A 16,438-nucleotide genomic window follows, 5' to 3' on the forward strand; every position below is an offset into this window, starting at 1 on the left:
TGGGGGCTAAAAATACTTCAAACTTTTAAGTTAATATTTTGAAAATACCTACAAACACGGCAAAAGTATTTAAAAGAGAGAACAAATACTGATCTTTAACTGATGTTGAAATTATTTAAGAACTAAGGCCAGACTACATGACCTTTCAAGATGGATTATTTTTGCACTGTAGCCCTACACTTTACAGTGTTTCCAAATGTAACCCCTCTTATGCTCCTGTACCTGGTCCTGCTGCTGCTTGGCTAGCTCCATCTGCTGCCTCTGCTTCTCCATCTGCGAGGCGGCCAGCTTCTTCTGCTCCTCGTGGGCCGCCAGGAGCTGCTCCCTCAGGCTGCTCAACTGGCCAATCATGCCCATGAGCTGGCGCTCTTTCTCCGCCAGGCTGTCTGGGGTACCTATCAGGCAAGAGAGGGAGAGGAGATGGGGTCAAAGGTTAGATGGTAGCAAAGACACTTGTTACACTATGATTTTGATTATTTCAAAAGGAAAACTTTAAGAACTAAAGATTAGGTTCTTTTTTTGTGAGTGTGTGTTTATTTAAGTACATATATAACTGCCAACAACTGCATTACATTTTGTTTTAAACCACCCATTAAATGTTTGTATACTGTATAAACGCTATGTAAGGAAACTTAAAGTGCTACTCAAACTATAAACAGCGCCTCATTAGAAAGGATGCAGGGCCAAAAAGCACACAAGGCATGAAATTATACAAAATCTGTAACTGAGATTTCGTGCTGAGTTTTCATGGCTGTCTGGAGGCCAGAAAGGATTGCAGGGGTTAGGTTAGAGGTCAGAGGCATGAAGGAAAGCGACAGAGGAGGAAGAAACAACAAAGCAGTGTAAAGCTATCCATGGCTTGTTGGTCAGCCTAATATATGACTGGTTAGGGGGTTTGGACGGCAGGAGGGGGCACGTCAACGGAAGGTGCGTTTGGCAAAGTCCGTATGTGTGCTGCAGAGTTGTAAAACCAGATGTTGACTTATTCTGAAAGCACAGAAGGCCAGCAGTGATTACTTGAGTCACATCCATCACCGCCTTTATTGCCTTATTGAAATAAAGAAAATAAATCTGGCTGCGGAAACATTTGAACACAGGGAAAATGTGGCGGCAAAACAAATGTAAGATCTGAGCCAGATTCATATGTTAACAAACAAAATAAATATTCAGCCAGGTTTGTAAATTTACATTTCTTGCAAAACTTGAAGCAAAATTTAATTTTATTTGATTGCTGCTGAATTCTGGGTAAACTTGGAGCTTCAAGCTGTGTGAAAGCATGTGTGTGAAAGAGAGAGGGGGAAAAAAGAAGGAGAGTGTGTCTGGTCTGTGTTTACCCTGCAGTCAGCCAACCTCCTGCTCACATTTAGCATGGCCTGACCTCCGACCTCTCAGATCCTGACATACCAGCTCCATTACACGCACACACACACACACACACACACCATTCCATATACACAAACACACTTCTACACAAGGCCTAAATCATTCAACAGGATGTAGTTAGTGAGAGGCACACTGAGGCACAATCAGTATGAGTGTGTGCGCCCATGTCTGGTCATATGTACCAATGTTTGCCGACATGGTTTTTGTTGTGTGTGTGTGTGTGTGTGTGTCCGCGTAGGAGTCCATGTGTGGAGTAGCACAATCCCCCATTGTTCTTCAGCTGCTACCTTTAACAGGGCCACATTCCTGCGCCAGTCAAACCAGATGAGGAAGAGAGAAGGAGGGAACGAAGGAGAAAGAGAGCAAGGAGGAAGGAAAAGAAAGAGGAACACAACGGGAGATGAAAGGGGGAGACAGAAGACGGAGTGAAGGCGAATAGCCATGGCTGCTGACCTGCCCTTTGACCGCTCAGGAAGGTGAGAGCCATCCATTTGTCCTCCCTGTTGGTAGCACCAACCTCACACCACCCCCCGACCGCCTCCACTGCCCACCGACAACCCCCTCCTCCTCCCTTACTTCCCCCCGCACTCCAACCATCCGCCAACAATGAACAATAAAGGCAACTGTCGGGAGCACTGGCCGCTGGAAAAATAAACACGCCGCTGTCCTAACTCACAGACCCACCTTTGTAGGGCCAGAAATGTGTGCGTGTGTGTGTGTTTGTGTGTGTGTAGCTAAAGCTGACCAAGACAAGAAAGAGCCTTGTGTTAAAAACGTTAGCCCGTTCAAATGGGGGGGTGAAGGGTTCGGGAGGAAGGGGGCAAAGGAGGGAGAAAAAGGATAAGGGGGGTTGCAAAGGTGAAACGATGGATCAAAGGAGTCTTTCTTGTAGGGGGTTCTTGTTTGGGTTAACCCCCCTTTACACACACACACAAGCACATGCACAAATGCAAACACAGTAAAATTGGGGCACTTCTGTGCAAAACGGTGTGTGTGTCAAGGTGGACATTCCTTTAACCAGCAGCCTGGATAGTTAGCCGAGTGAAAACGAAGACAACCGCTCGATTCTTTTTCTACAAGCTGTTCTCAATCCCCCTCTCAGCTGTGGATCTTTTATCAGTAAACTAGAGTATTTGCAGAAGAAGAGGAATCCAAGAAAACAACACGCTTCCTAACTGAGGCGGGATTTAGTTGACTCTCAGACGCGAACATGAGCTGCCCAGTCTTTCCTTTCGCTTTCAATCCCATTCAGACTTTAAGAATTTCTGCGGTCGCCCCATAAATCAGCTCACGTTAGCTTGTTTCCTCAGCTGCTGAGAGGCGGGCATGTGGATCGATAACTGGTTTCCTCCATCGGTTTACACACATTCCTCCTTAGGCAGATTGCTCGGGCCTGTGCTTACCTACAAACCCGGCGAAACCAATACAAACTCTCTTTTTTTGTTCCTCACACACACTCATGCGCGGCGTAATTAACCAATTTGTAACAATGTAATACTTGTCACCGTGTTGGCGGTGCTAATTAATGACCCCTGCTACACTGATAACTCCCCCCGGTAAGGATGGAGGAACGGGGATGAGATGGCTGGAGGCAGGGAGGGAGGGAGAGAAGGAGCAGGAAGAGGGAAAGGGACGAGACACAGGCATGATGGTGGAGGAGAGGATGGAGAGATGATGTGAGATAAAGTGAAGACTGAAAGGTAGACTGAAGATGTTAGAAGAATGTCAAGGAGCATATCTACATAGACGAGATAACACAATCACTGTGATAATTAAATTAAGATAATATTAAGGTAATAACATTTAGGTTTGATTACAGTTAGATGGTTTGCAGTAACCTAATTTTCCCAGTAACCTCAGTTTACATGGTTTGTTTGAATACAGGAATTTACTACAGGATGATTTTAGTCTCCAAACAACTATTGCTGTTCATTGCTTGTCACATTCATTCTTCTAAATCATTTTGATTTTAAAGTTTAATAGTAGAATAAGTGATTGAATTACTGTTCACTTTGATTTTTATGTAATGGTATCAGTAATGTTATAATGTCAAATAAGTTTTATTATAAGTTCGTTAGAGGTAACTTCAGAGAATAAACACATCCGACATTCTTTCTGTCTCTCTTTTCTTGACATATTAACTACTTTGCTATTGACCAAGCAGGCTTGGGGAGTACAAGTAACGGCGTTACGTAATTGGTATACAGAAAAAGGCAACTGTATTCCGTTACAGTTACAGGAAAAAAAGAGGTAATTAGATTACAGATACATTCATTAAAAACAGGGATTACTAGCAGGGTTACATGTGCAGCCCGTTACAGTTGCTCCTGCTTGTTTCCCTTATTTTTCCTTACGTCGTCTTTTTTTTCATCATAATAGTTTGTTTTTCTCCTTAAGCTGTGACCCCTTCATAAACCAAATCTGTTTTTCTTTCAATATGGACTTGATCTCTTATTTTAATGTATATAATGCACATATATGACATTTTTCTTACTTCTATTTTATGTCATATATTTCTCTATGCTTCTTTGTGTCAGAGCAACTGTAACACCCGAATTTCCCCCCATGGATTATTTAAGTATTTCTGATTCTTCTGATTAAAAATACTTTTTAAAATGAAGACAGTATAATACCACAGATACTCTATAACAACCGGCATCTCATTTCTAAACTCTGGTAATACCGCGCAACTGCGCGCACACGTTACGACACTTCACGACACACAAGTCTCACAACAACCACTCCTCAAAGTTGCCATCAGCAGTCTACGGTTGCCATGGCCTGTGGTGTAAAAAATCTCGGCGTCTAAATTAAAGAAACATTTACAGGTAAGACCAACCGCTAACGTTATCCGCACAGAATTCCAGTTATGAGTGTTAGCTAACCTGTCGTCTTCTACTACTACTGCTGTGTGTGTGCTGGATGAGATTCCTGAGGTTGTGAGTGTGATAGCTAACCTCTTAAATCCAGCTCAGATACACTGGTAAACGAATACTTCTAATATTAAAAAAGAAAATCACTGGTCACTGTAAAATGGAGGGAGGGAATGAAAAACAGGAAAGGGCTGAGGTTGGCTTAAAGTTCACAAAGATGAAAAATATTCTGGGCGAGAATGGAAACTTGGTTGTAAATATTAACTTCAGTCTCACACCGTTGATCTTCAGTAAACTTCTGTAACACAGAAGGATGAGGGGTAATTCATAAAGAGCTTAAAGTCAACCTATCCAGCTGAGGATAATGACACTATACCATGGGGCTATATACTTTAGTACTATGAGTTCCATACTTGTGTGCATATGTGTGTTTTACTGTGAACCACATGGGGCCTTTAACCAATGTCGCTTCTCAATAAGGCTGACAGAGCGGGAGGAGGGGGCTCAAAATCACTTTGTTCCCCACAAAAAGCTCTTCAATGGAATTCGATGGGGGGAAAAAAGAAGTCAAGGGATGCACTGGAAAAACGAGCACGCACACGCACACACATACAAGTTAACACAAACTGGTGCATGAACACTTGACTTTCCCTCTTCTTTTCACACTGCATACGCAGTAATAACTTCACCCTCACAGACACACATTGTTATGTAAGCACTGTCTTAGACACACATGGCCTCAACTGTCAAGGACGCACATACATGCGCTTCCACTGCACACACACACATACGCTCGCATGCACTCACACATAGTCCTGATATTTCTCCCCAGCTGTTGGTGTGTGGTGCGCCAAGCGGGACGCCCCTACACAGAAATGTCAGCGCGGCAGGGAGCTGGGAAAAAGGGGTTTGATCAATGGAGCCCCCCTCTCGACGGCCACGCCGCTTCGCAAGGCTCTTTGATTACATATTGCTTTGCTTCCTAATGAAGCTCAATTACTGGAGGAGAACGACGGCTTTGCCCTGGAGTTACGCAAAATAATAGCCAGACTCTTCCACCTCTCTCTCTCTCTGCTTCCCTCACATCCTTTTCCCCCCTCTCTCTCTTTCTCTGTCTCTCTCCGGCTGATTCTCGCTCCTGCACATTCACAGCGCAGTTCTCTTGTTCCCTTTTTGATTCACTTCCTGCCCTCTGTCCTGCCCTGTCTGTCTCACCCACGGATGTTAAGAAGGGTTGATGTGGATAAAACGGGTGATTAACACTGAGATTAACACAGAGCTCAAGGACTAGCAGAGACGTCACTGACTGTTTGACATGTTGGTCAAACAGTCAGTTTAGCAGAGTTCATTTGAGTTCAGGGCAAACACATTCCGCCCATTTTTCTTTATTTTAGTTTAATTTAATCCTTGAACCATGGCTGATTTCACTCCCTTCACTGACATGGGTGTTACTGTTCCATTTATTGTTATTTTCAGCACTACTGGGCTACTCAGAGTTGCTATTAACTGGAGGGTGAGTGTTTTTTTAAACATGATCTAAAGAGCATGCATGAAATTTATTAGTGTTTTGTTTTTACCCTGTATGTCATTAGATTTGGAAAAGAGTTATTGTCTCAGGGATGTCAGAAGAAGAGTCTTTACACTACCATATATTTTACCGACTATACAACAAAATCGCAATTTTTTTGAACTGTTGCTCCTGTGGATTTCCTTTGGATTATTTATCCTTGGATTCATGCGATTTAAAGTTTTTGCTACACGTTTTTTCCATTATCATCCTGATGTTAACAGGAAGTTAAAGGTAGGTAAGATTACATTAATTAACATTAAAGATTCTAAGTAGTTTTTTTCCCTTAAAGGACATCGGAGGTGCACCAATCAAGTTTAAAGGGTTAATTTCTTAACAGCTCGGTTAAGTTTAGTCCTGTCATTATTTAGGTGTACCATACCTTTAATTTCTCCGATGTGCCCTGAGCCCATGGCCAAAAGTTTATCCTTCCAGTCCTTAGACAACAGCCTCTCAATGCTGGGGGCCTCTGTTAAAGGGAGGGGGTGGTGGGGGGGGGTAGAGGAAAAAGAAAGAGAGGGATTCAGTTGGCTGGCCAACATGACAATAAAGCTCATTTAAAGTCCATTTGCTGTAATAAAGGCAGCGGCAGCTCAGCCTAATGGTCGCATCAGCAGGAGAGAGAGGCAGAGAGAGGGAGAGAAAGGTGGAAAGAGAGAAGCTGATAATCGAAAGAGAGGAAAACTGAAGAACAAAAACAAGTGAGCAAAAGGGAAAGAGCGAGAGAGGCAACACAAGATAGAGAGAGAGACAAGTGGAGGAGAGAAAGAGAGAGGCTTTTTCCCTCTCACCTGCTGCTAGAGAATCATTAGCCCTGTGGGCCCTGAGACAAAGAGGGCCTTAATGCACCCGCCACAATGGACACATTATCAGCTAGCGCTTTGTTTTCAACACACACTCCACAGACCCTTACACACACAAACCCCTGCACAGACACACATGTGCACGCACACCCGCAGAATCACTAATTACAATCCTAACTATGGTCACAATCACACATTGAAGTACCCACACACATACTGTACACACACACACACACAAACACAGTGGGGGCAAATGGAAATGTCACACAAGAGAGCATACACACGCAGAGATTCAATCCTCAATGTGCACATACACTGTACGTACTCCAAGATATAACACACGCACACACTTTTGCATGGACACGTTCAGACTTGCCGCCATCATCCAGTCACCCTGTTGACTGTTATTGACATGAACAAAGGGAAATGATGAGACAAAGAAAGACTGAAAGTGTGAAGCAAGAGGGCGAGAGAGAGAGAGAGAGAGAGAGGTCTATTTACTGGGAGCCATCTGCACTTGGGATGCAAGGCCTTGCTAAGGAAAGAGGTTTTACACTTTGAGTGCAGGGATTAACCCTATCAGCCAACGCAAACACACATACTTGAATGCACAAACACCCGCAGAACACACAGGCACATGCATGCACAACACATACACTCCAGTGCACACACACACACACACATACACACACATATATATATAAATATATATAGCTTTACACACAGACGTATGCACACTGGCAACTGCTGACGGCAGGCGAAAAAGTTTGTTGGTGCTTGGATTATTTTTTTTCTTCATAATGACAAGACTGATTTAAGGAAAAAGAAGTCTTAATCTCACTGGTATGAGACAGCTTGCCTGCACAAACACATACACAAAAACACACACACACATGAACACACAAACACTAATGCTTTTAAAGGGAGAGATGTCCGGTGTGTTGAGCTGAACAGCTTAGCTTATTTTCAGTGCAAAGTAAGACATGTACACACACACACACGCACAGCCGCCGTTCAACAACAACTATAAGTATTTTTTTTACCCATCATTCAAACACAAACCCAAAACTCTTTCTTTCCTCTTCAGTCTGTGATGCAGCGGAGAGATGAGGATGAGAAACCACCTGGAGATTTTCAGGATTTAAAATGACACACGATCACACAAAAACAAGTATGCATGCGAGAGAGTCGAGACATACAAGCTCTGCTCAGACACACAAAAAGCACTGCAGCGTGTCCTACATACTGTACCTCTGTTTGTGTGCGTGAGTGTGTGTCTGCGTGTGTGTGCCTACGGCCTCCCCAGAGGCCTGAATCAGGTCCTTTTGCTCTGGCTTCAAGACTAGAGCATTCACGGTCCGTTGATTACACTGTGCGCACAAACACAAACACACACACACTAGAGATCAATGCTGAACTTCCACGCAGTCCATTTCTCCTCCTCCACTCTTGCCTTTTTTCCTCTCCTGTCCTTGGACCCTGACTGGTCCGTCCTTGTGTTTTTGCTGCTGCCACTCGGCCAGTTAGTCAGCAGTCTGCGTCCCTGATGTGCCCTAGTGCTCTATGTCAGTAGCCATCGTAGTCTTGAGGGAAAAGGTTAGAAGCGGGGTGATGGTAGGAGGAGGAGAAGAGCGGAGTCGGACATGAAATCCGGTGCAAAACAGGGAGGAGGGAACATGCGTAGAGTAGAAGAAATAGTGCGCTCCTGTGTTTTCTCCCCCCGTGACAGCTGTCTCACCATCACCCCAACAGGTGCTATTAGCCCCTGGCGCCCCCCTCTCCCTCCTCTCCCTCTCTTTCTTTCTGTCTCTCACTCTCATCTCTCCCTCCAGCCCCCTCTCCCTCAACAATGACAGAGGCTTTTAAGCCAAAGAGCTTTGACAAGTGAGAGGGAACAACAAATGGCAGTGTCGCCTGTTCTCTTTCCATTGCACTCCCTCTCTGTCTCCATCTCCTAGTTATTATTTTTATTTATTAACAGGGCTGCAGTTATTGTCCCCAGTGACAGGCTGGGCCACTTTAACTATTAATAAAAGCCAAGAGGCTCTTTCATTGTGCGACGGATGGCAAAATGGGAGGAAATGGGCAAGAGGAGTGGAGACGAGTAGAGAGAAGAGGGGGAAGAGAGGAGGAAAGAGGAGAAGAGAAAAGAAAAAGGAGAAGAGAAAAGAGAAGAGAGGATGGCATGCTGTAGCTTTTAGTGAGATGTTGATTGATGTGGTGAACACTACGAGAAGAAACCCACGCTGTCACCCTTGATAAACTACAAACACACACACACTCCAAAGAAATGGAGGACTCCAGCACACGCACACACACACTCACACACAAACTTGTGCATGAGTTAAAAGATGTGTTTGGACATCCCGAATTCGTGACTTCACTTGCGTCTTCTCATGCATTAGCCTCTCATCATGGTTGCTTGGGCATTAGTCGGTGCATTAGTATACTTCCAACTGCCAAGTGCATTCTGCTGTTCTATTCTTCTTCTAAGAATATGAAATATGGCCGCCATTACCTGATACTGCACAACAATAACAACTTGCCCGATGCAAATCAATTCTTCACAGACTATTTCCGCTTCTCTCACATTCAAGGATTTATCTGCTGCAGCCACGCAGATGGAAATGCACCTGATTTTATGTCGTGCAGTATTTCAGGAGTTTTTATAAAAGTGGCCTGACAGTTAGATGGAAACACAGCAAAGCATCTCCTACTGCTAATTAAGGCCAAAAACCACATAATAAAGGAGGACAGCACAACACTTTCCATGGAAATCAGAGAAGCTACTCCCTGTTCTTCTGACGTATTGAGCGTGTGTGTGTGTGTGTGTGTGTGTCGTGTGAGGTAAGCGGGTGGAGTTTTGTGCCCACGCAGGGGTGTTGGTCGCATATTTGCAGAGTTGGGTGCTCAAAGCTGAGGGTGAGGAGGGATACTGGCCTCCCCCTTGAAAATGAAGTGGTGGAGAATTGAACATCAGAAGGGGAGAGAGTAAGTGTAAGCCGTTAAAGGTGCGTGTGTTCTACTTTCTTTTTCCTTAAGTAGCTCCGAGGGTTGAAAAATGATCTTCCTCCTCTCCGTCTGACAATATCTCAAACATGTCACAAATATGAATCACCTTGTTCTCGCTCCTTTAAAAGTTTACGCTGAATGACAAATTTAATCCCAACATTTTAGATGTCTTGTGCACAGCTCAAAGAGGTTTAAGGGGTTTTAGAAAAACACCCTCTCTTGTTTTGACTGTCTGGTTTTGACAGTACATTGCGTACAACTGTGAATCCCGCTGAAGCATTTTCATGCAAAAGCACATAAATTCATCTGAGGGTGGCGTTCCCATTACGACCCTGCACGGCTGAGGGGGATTCTGGGAAAAGCAGAGGGGGAAAACGCTGACAATAACTCTGGAATCGTCGGCTATTATCTTGGCTCATTGGCTCAAACGGAGTCAAGCTGCTGCCCTGCAGCCGAGCCAAAACAACCCCGTCCACCTGCCGAGCGAGGGAGAGAGAAACAGTGTGTGCATGCGTGTGTGTGTTTGTGTGTGTGTGTGTTAGAGCGAGCCCCCATCCGGCTTTTGGATCCACAGTAAGCTTTTGGTTCAGAAGCTGCTGGAGAGAGAGAGAAAGAGGGGAGGAGACTCGACTTCAGTCCAGCTCGCTCTGACCAACCTCACAAACAATACCATCTCTCTCTCTCTCTTTCTCTCTCTCTCTCTCTCTCTCACTTTCTATTTTTCACTCAGACGTTTTGCCCTGAGTCACCACAAGCGGCCAGCTCTATTTTTCCTATTATCTCATATTTGTGAAGCCGGGAGACCTTTAGAGGAAAAGGGAGGGAGGGAGTCTGAGTCGGAGGAGGTGGCGGAGGAGGGGGTGTGTGGAAAGAGAGAGAGAAAGAGAGTGGAGAAAAAGAGAAAGAGGGAGAGAGAGAGAGAGAGAGAGCCCGGGCCCTCGGGTGCACAACAAAGGGACCTCTGTGCCAGCGCCAGGCCCAGCCGGGCTCAGAGGAGGGTGGAGGATGAAGGAGGAGAACGAAGACGAGGAGGAGGAGGAGGGCCCACAGGAAAAGGGCCCTGGCTTGGGACCCGTGGCCCGGCCCTTATATCCCGAAAAACAGGCTCCACATTGACTTGGGCCTTGGCAGCCATGGGGAGGCTCCAGCTATAACCCCCACCCCTCCTTCCTTCTCTGTTCTCCTCCTCCTCCACCCTCCTCTTCCTAAACTGAGCAGGGGTCAGCATTGAATAAGCAATTATACAAGCACTGGTGGAGTTTGTCCAAGACTGCCACCCTGAACACTGAAGTATTGAGATGGAAGGAAGGAGTAAGAGAGACGGAGAGCGAGTAGAGACGTGTGGTGACTTCTGTGGTGGAGCTGGCGGCCATGACAGGGACAAAAAGATTATTTTTATATGTGATCTAAAGATTAAATTAGGGGTGGGTGATGTGACCTAAAATTTACATCTATTCATATTTATTTCCCTTTTGGGGGTATCTGTATTACAAAATGAAAAGGTACTCTACTGAAAACAGCTCTACAAATAGACTTGTGTGCTGCAACTTGTCATCTACCGTTTCTAACGGTGTTCAAATGTATGTTTCATCAGCGTGACCAGCCCCGCGAAAACTCACACACCCTACTTCCTGTCGCCAAACACACAACCTCATGCCGTGTGCGCGCAGCAGGTGAAGCCGCAAAAAGTAAACACTCCGCGGCACCGCTGCTCCGCGAAAGGTCCGTTCATGACGGCCACAGCAGCGGGACGAGGTTCCGCTAACAACGGGGACACAGCCGACTCGCGTAAGTGCGCGTCTGACTAAATCATCCCATCGACATTATATATGACGGCTACATGTTTACAGTTCTGCAGAAAAGATGCACTATGTGATATCAGACAGTAGATAAGTTATGGAAAACGTGTACGAAAAACAAAACAGGACACCGGCGATGGTGTGAAACCGGTATACCGCCTAGATTAAATTATATCCAGATTGCCGGAAATCACTACCACTGTCTTGTTAACACCTTAAGCAGGTCTTAACTGAATTACAGTCAAAATTTGATAAAGGAGGACAGACCTGGATTACTTTTTTAATTAAAAACCTCAACAGGAAATGTTTCATGGTAAACAATGAACACAAATGAGGTCTGTCCAAGTTATATAACGCAGATATCCTTTTTCCCCCCGATAATCTCAGTAAGATAAAGAGTCGTCTTCGCTGTTGCAATATAGGCTAAAACATAATTAAATAAAAGGCGAAAAAGTAGTGCTATGATTTAAATCAAATAATAAAACTTAAGTCTTTCAGTATTTAAAAGAGACAGACTGGACCTTCTGCATTATGGAAATGTTCAAACTTCAGAAAAGCAGAATTTGGAATACAACTCCTCACTTATTTACACCCTCTTGATACTGCAGCTTTTGCTTCTCAGTCTGGCTATTCCCCCTCGCACTGACAGCACCAACATACTCCATTACGAAATGATGATGTTGATATTTTGATGATCAATTCATGTCTGGTTGAGCTGGGCCATGTGTCTGGACACATTTTCATCGATTCCTTCTAAAGACGGTCCAATCGTTCCAAAGCGAAGGAGGCCATGCCAAGATTATGGGCAGTCTCTTGTCAAAAAAAAAAAGAAAAAAAAAAGAGGGGCATTTTAAGGCGGCTTGAGAGAGGAGACTGAGATAGAGAGGGAGATGTATCAAAAAGCTTTTTGTCCAAAACCACCTTGCACCACCACCTCCGCAAGGTTAGCCGCTAACAGTACCAATTACTGGCTTGTTGTTGGGGAGAACCGCGCTTGGCAACAGTTGCGGCGGTGGACGGGCCTCTGTGTAAACACTAAAATCCCTCTACTCCTCCTCATCCACCCTCCTCCTTACTTTGTAGCCCCCTCCCACTGCTCCCCATCTCCCACTGAAGCAGAGGAGGACGGGGAAAGAGAGCTTGCGTATATACATGTGTATGCCTGTGCGTGTGTTAGACTCAGTCCCTGCTCGGCCTCAACGTCCACAGTGACGTTTAATTCAGAAGCCGCTCCAACTTCAGTTATTAATAAACACACAAACCAGTAGTCAGGCTGCAGGGACTCACACTCATAGACACACACAGACTTGGAAGAATTTGGCAAACACTCACACACTGCTACATGACATGGACTTCTGAGAGTTAAGAGACTGTTATTCACCTTGAAAAGTAAGTTTTTTGGGTGATGCGACGTGGGACATATGGTCTTCCCCTGAAATACTGCGACAATCACAGACGCGTCTCTAAACACGTTTTGGGGCGACACACCTGTTAACAGAAAAATCGCTAACAAATATCACTTGTCAAAACACCTAAAGACGAACCGATGAGAGGGCTTTATTTTTGTCTCTTTAAGGCAAGACGAAGTTTCAGGGAAAAAAAGCTTAAAAAAGGACCAATTAGCTTTTTTTCCTCTTATGTAAATGTGAAGCGACTGTGCTGCAAAAATATAAAAAAGACGGAATTGAAGTCGCACAAAACAACAGATGTAGTGGGCTTTTTGCTTCTATATTCAGGTCTGAATGGATGTATAGCAACATGTTTCCTGTAGATGTGACATTCTAAGAATAGGACACAGCACATAAAGTGAAAATTTACAAGGGTGTCAGTCAACAATTTAATAAATTGAAAATCCATTTATCCGAATACAGAGTTCTGCCCTTCACTCCACTGCCTTTCCCTAACAGATGGTGTTGTGGGTGCTTATGTCCAATTTGATTTGAACCAAACCCTCAGCCAATTTTTACACTGGCATGAAATCTCAGCGAGCCAGATCCACACACTGGCAGTCAGAAATAGCAGCGGAGAGGGCGCGACATTGTGAAAGAACGATGAAGGGCAAAATCTGGAGCGACATTCGAGAAAGTCGCAGAAAAACTTTCCTTGTTGTTTCATTTCGCTTGTGTGCTGTTTTTTTCCCTCTCTCTCTCTCTCTCTCTCTCTCTCTTGCCTCCCCTCCTCCTCTGCATGTTGTTTTTTGTGCCGAGCTGGAGAAATTAGCGATGCTATCTCAATGCTGTGTTTTAGCAGTGGAGAAACGTTCCTTTCACACACACACACACACACACATTTTCCCCAATTGCCTCTGTGACCTCCATTATCATTAAATGCTCTTTGATAGCATCTAGACATTTGAATCCGCTGCGGACTAATTCAGCTTGGCCCTGATAGCCGCTGCCACCGCACCTTATTAGGGACAAGCTATGGGACCGAACACAGATCCCATTTTCATTTTAGTGCCTCATACTTTACAGGCTGAGGAGACCAAGTGTCACCTGTGGTACTGATAACCACCAAATACTGCCAGCTAATTGCCTGGTTAACAAACAGAGCCTCTTGAGAGACTTTTGAATAGATAATAGAGGTTCACATGCAACAATGGGTCATGCTGTATTTAAAACATAATGTATTCACTGGAGATCCTTTGAAAAGCTGCTCTGACAAGACTATTGTATCCTTGTCCTTCTGTCAGGTGGAAACCCACATCTTTAGCAGCTTTGAGCTTAACATCGGTGCCTTTTTAACATGATCTGTTATGTTTTATAAGCACGAGAGGTCAAAGAGTTTTCAGAGATTCATGATTTAATCTGCCAGCTAAACCATGAAAATCACTTCAATAAGGCTTTCAGCAACAATTTCTATATCATGCGCCGATCAAAATGTGATTTACAGACTCTTGAAATCTTAATTTTCATGGAAAAAATCGGATTTAATCTATGACGGGTGAATCAACCAATCACAAGAGCCAAAAAAAAAGGCAGGTTTGTGATTTCTGCTTTCTCAACCTGACGTCAGAGTGAGGAGAGGGTTAAATAGTCGGGGTCGGCACTCTTATAATGCATGCGCATCTCTCTCTGTCAAAAGCATCCTGTTGAAGTAGGCCAAGGCATGTGTATCGGTGTGTAACTGTGTGTGTGTGTGTGTCGTACACAGTGGCTCAGGCTGCTGTAATGGAAAATGACACTTGCAATCTGTCTCGTAGCAATAACCCCTCTTCAGTGCTCTTGTCTCCACTCCACACACACATGCACGGTCACACGCACACACTCAATGTCTCTGTCACTGCAGCGGCCCCCGGGCCGTCCTTGTCACTGCACAGCTTTATTGCATCACTTTAACGTGACAACAAAAGAAGACATTGTGCATTGGGCCTGCCGTGTATAGGAGGGGAACGGACCCACGCATTAACTACGCTAGAGACAGACAGAGTGCACGCACACACATTTATACACACACATACACAGAGTGCAGCGTTTTCTCTTGTGAGTCGTGACATTTTTCGTCTGCCTGTCAAAGCAATGACAGAGAGACAGACAGAACAGCAAGACACTCCTGACACACTAATGTTGCTTTGCATGCTGGAAGCCTATTCAAACAAGGCTTTAACCTCCCTTTGTGTGTGTGTGAGCGTGTGCGTTTGTGTTTGTGTGTGCATGTGAGACTGATGGGTAAAGACTGTTATTTCTGATGCTATCATAGTTTTGGCGCTGTGTTGACTGTTTGATTGACAGTTGGCTTGGCTTTAGAGTGGCTTTGCTTTGCCGGACGGCGGAGGCGGGACCCGCCTATTCCAGTTAGCGCGGACGCTGTTGACAAGCACAAACAGACGCACACGCACACACTTCTCCCTCTGTTTATGCGTCTGTTTGAGTCTTGATATCCGTCTCTGTCTCTTTTTGTCTTTCTTCTGTATGTGTGAATATTTGTTCCATCTGTGCGTCGATCGGCCTGAGACAGAGCGCGTTGTAAAGGCTTAAGAATAGCCCACATTGTCCTGTGTGCTGCTCAAAGATAGGGCGACAGACATGTGAGAACCATTAGACCAATAGCAACAACAGTCCAAACAGCGCTGGAATGCTCTGCTGACTAGCATGTGTGTGTTGGTGTGTGTGTGTGCGCCTGCGAATATTTGTGTGCCTGACCTGTTGGAGCCTTCCGAGTCACTGTGCTCCAATTATTCACTCACGTCGATATCTCTCCCTGTAAATCTCTTCCTACTCCCCAAATTTCCTGGCAAGATCACAAAGTTTTTCAGGCAAGGAAAAAAAAAGTTTGATTGGTTGATGAGATTTGCCTCGTCAATAACAGCTGATGCTGCTGGTTAGGTCGCATTTAGATCATTTAGCCATCTGTGGCTAACAAATAGGAACAAGGAACTCACACAAATTAAATGACAAAAACAGAGTTGGTGAAAGAACATACTTTGGTGGCCGCAAATGATAATTTTGCTCTTTAATTTCAATTTTTAAGATGTGTACATGAATACAAATGCTTTGGACTGGATGAAAGCTAAGCCAGTATTTGATAAAAAACAGGCTTTCCATATAAGGATAAGTTGTCACGAGGAGAACTGTATAGCCTGTGAAAGCAATCACTTCTGTAGCTGTGGAGGGGAGCTTTACAGAGCTTGATAGAGCAGCATTACAAGCTGGAGGTTTAATATGAACGCGAATTGGAGGCAGGTAGGTATTGAGATGCATTATGGGCAACGTAGGATCAAGTGTTTTTGGGATTAAAAGTCAGGATATCTCATTGCTGCTTCAGTTTTGACCTTTGCTTCTACATTCTGTCCCTTTTGAGTTGTCTTAATGAATGTGCAACACTAATTCCACTCTAAGTACTGATTTTGTATTCAGTCATTGCATTAGTGTGAATATTTATCAGCCATTAAAGTGCAATGGCTAGTGTGAAAGAAAGCCACAAACCGTTTTCAGACAAATTCCTGGTAGATTTTGATTAAACGCTTTTCTAGAGGAAATAATTCCTTTGACAAATATTGTA

General features: G+C 44.5%; 1 protein-coding gene across 1 annotated transcript in view; it reads right to left on the bottom strand.

The window, feature by feature from the left end:
* sox5 (SRY-box transcription factor 5) overlaps positions 1-16,438 on the bottom strand; it is an 87,630-nt gene that overhangs the window by 40,533 nt on the left and 30,659 nt on the right. Inside the window, exons 4-5 of the mRNA XM_069670716.1 lie at positions 6,206-6,292; positions 223-395 (exon numbers count right to left, since the gene is read on the bottom strand). Coding sequence (XP_069526817.1) covers positions 223-395; positions 6,206-6,292 — 260 coding nt within the window. The remainder of the gene's footprint in view (positions 1-222; positions 396-6,205; positions 6,293-16,438) is intronic.

Source organism: Semicossyphus pulcher, unplaced genomic scaffold, assembly GCF_022749685.1.
Source record: "Semicossyphus pulcher isolate SPU_LCO1_2020_fin unplaced genomic scaffold, fSemPul1.0.p SCAF_20, whole genome shotgun sequence".
NCBI classification, from domain to species: Eukaryota; Metazoa; Chordata; class Actinopteri; order Labriformes; family Labridae; genus Semicossyphus; species Semicossyphus pulcher.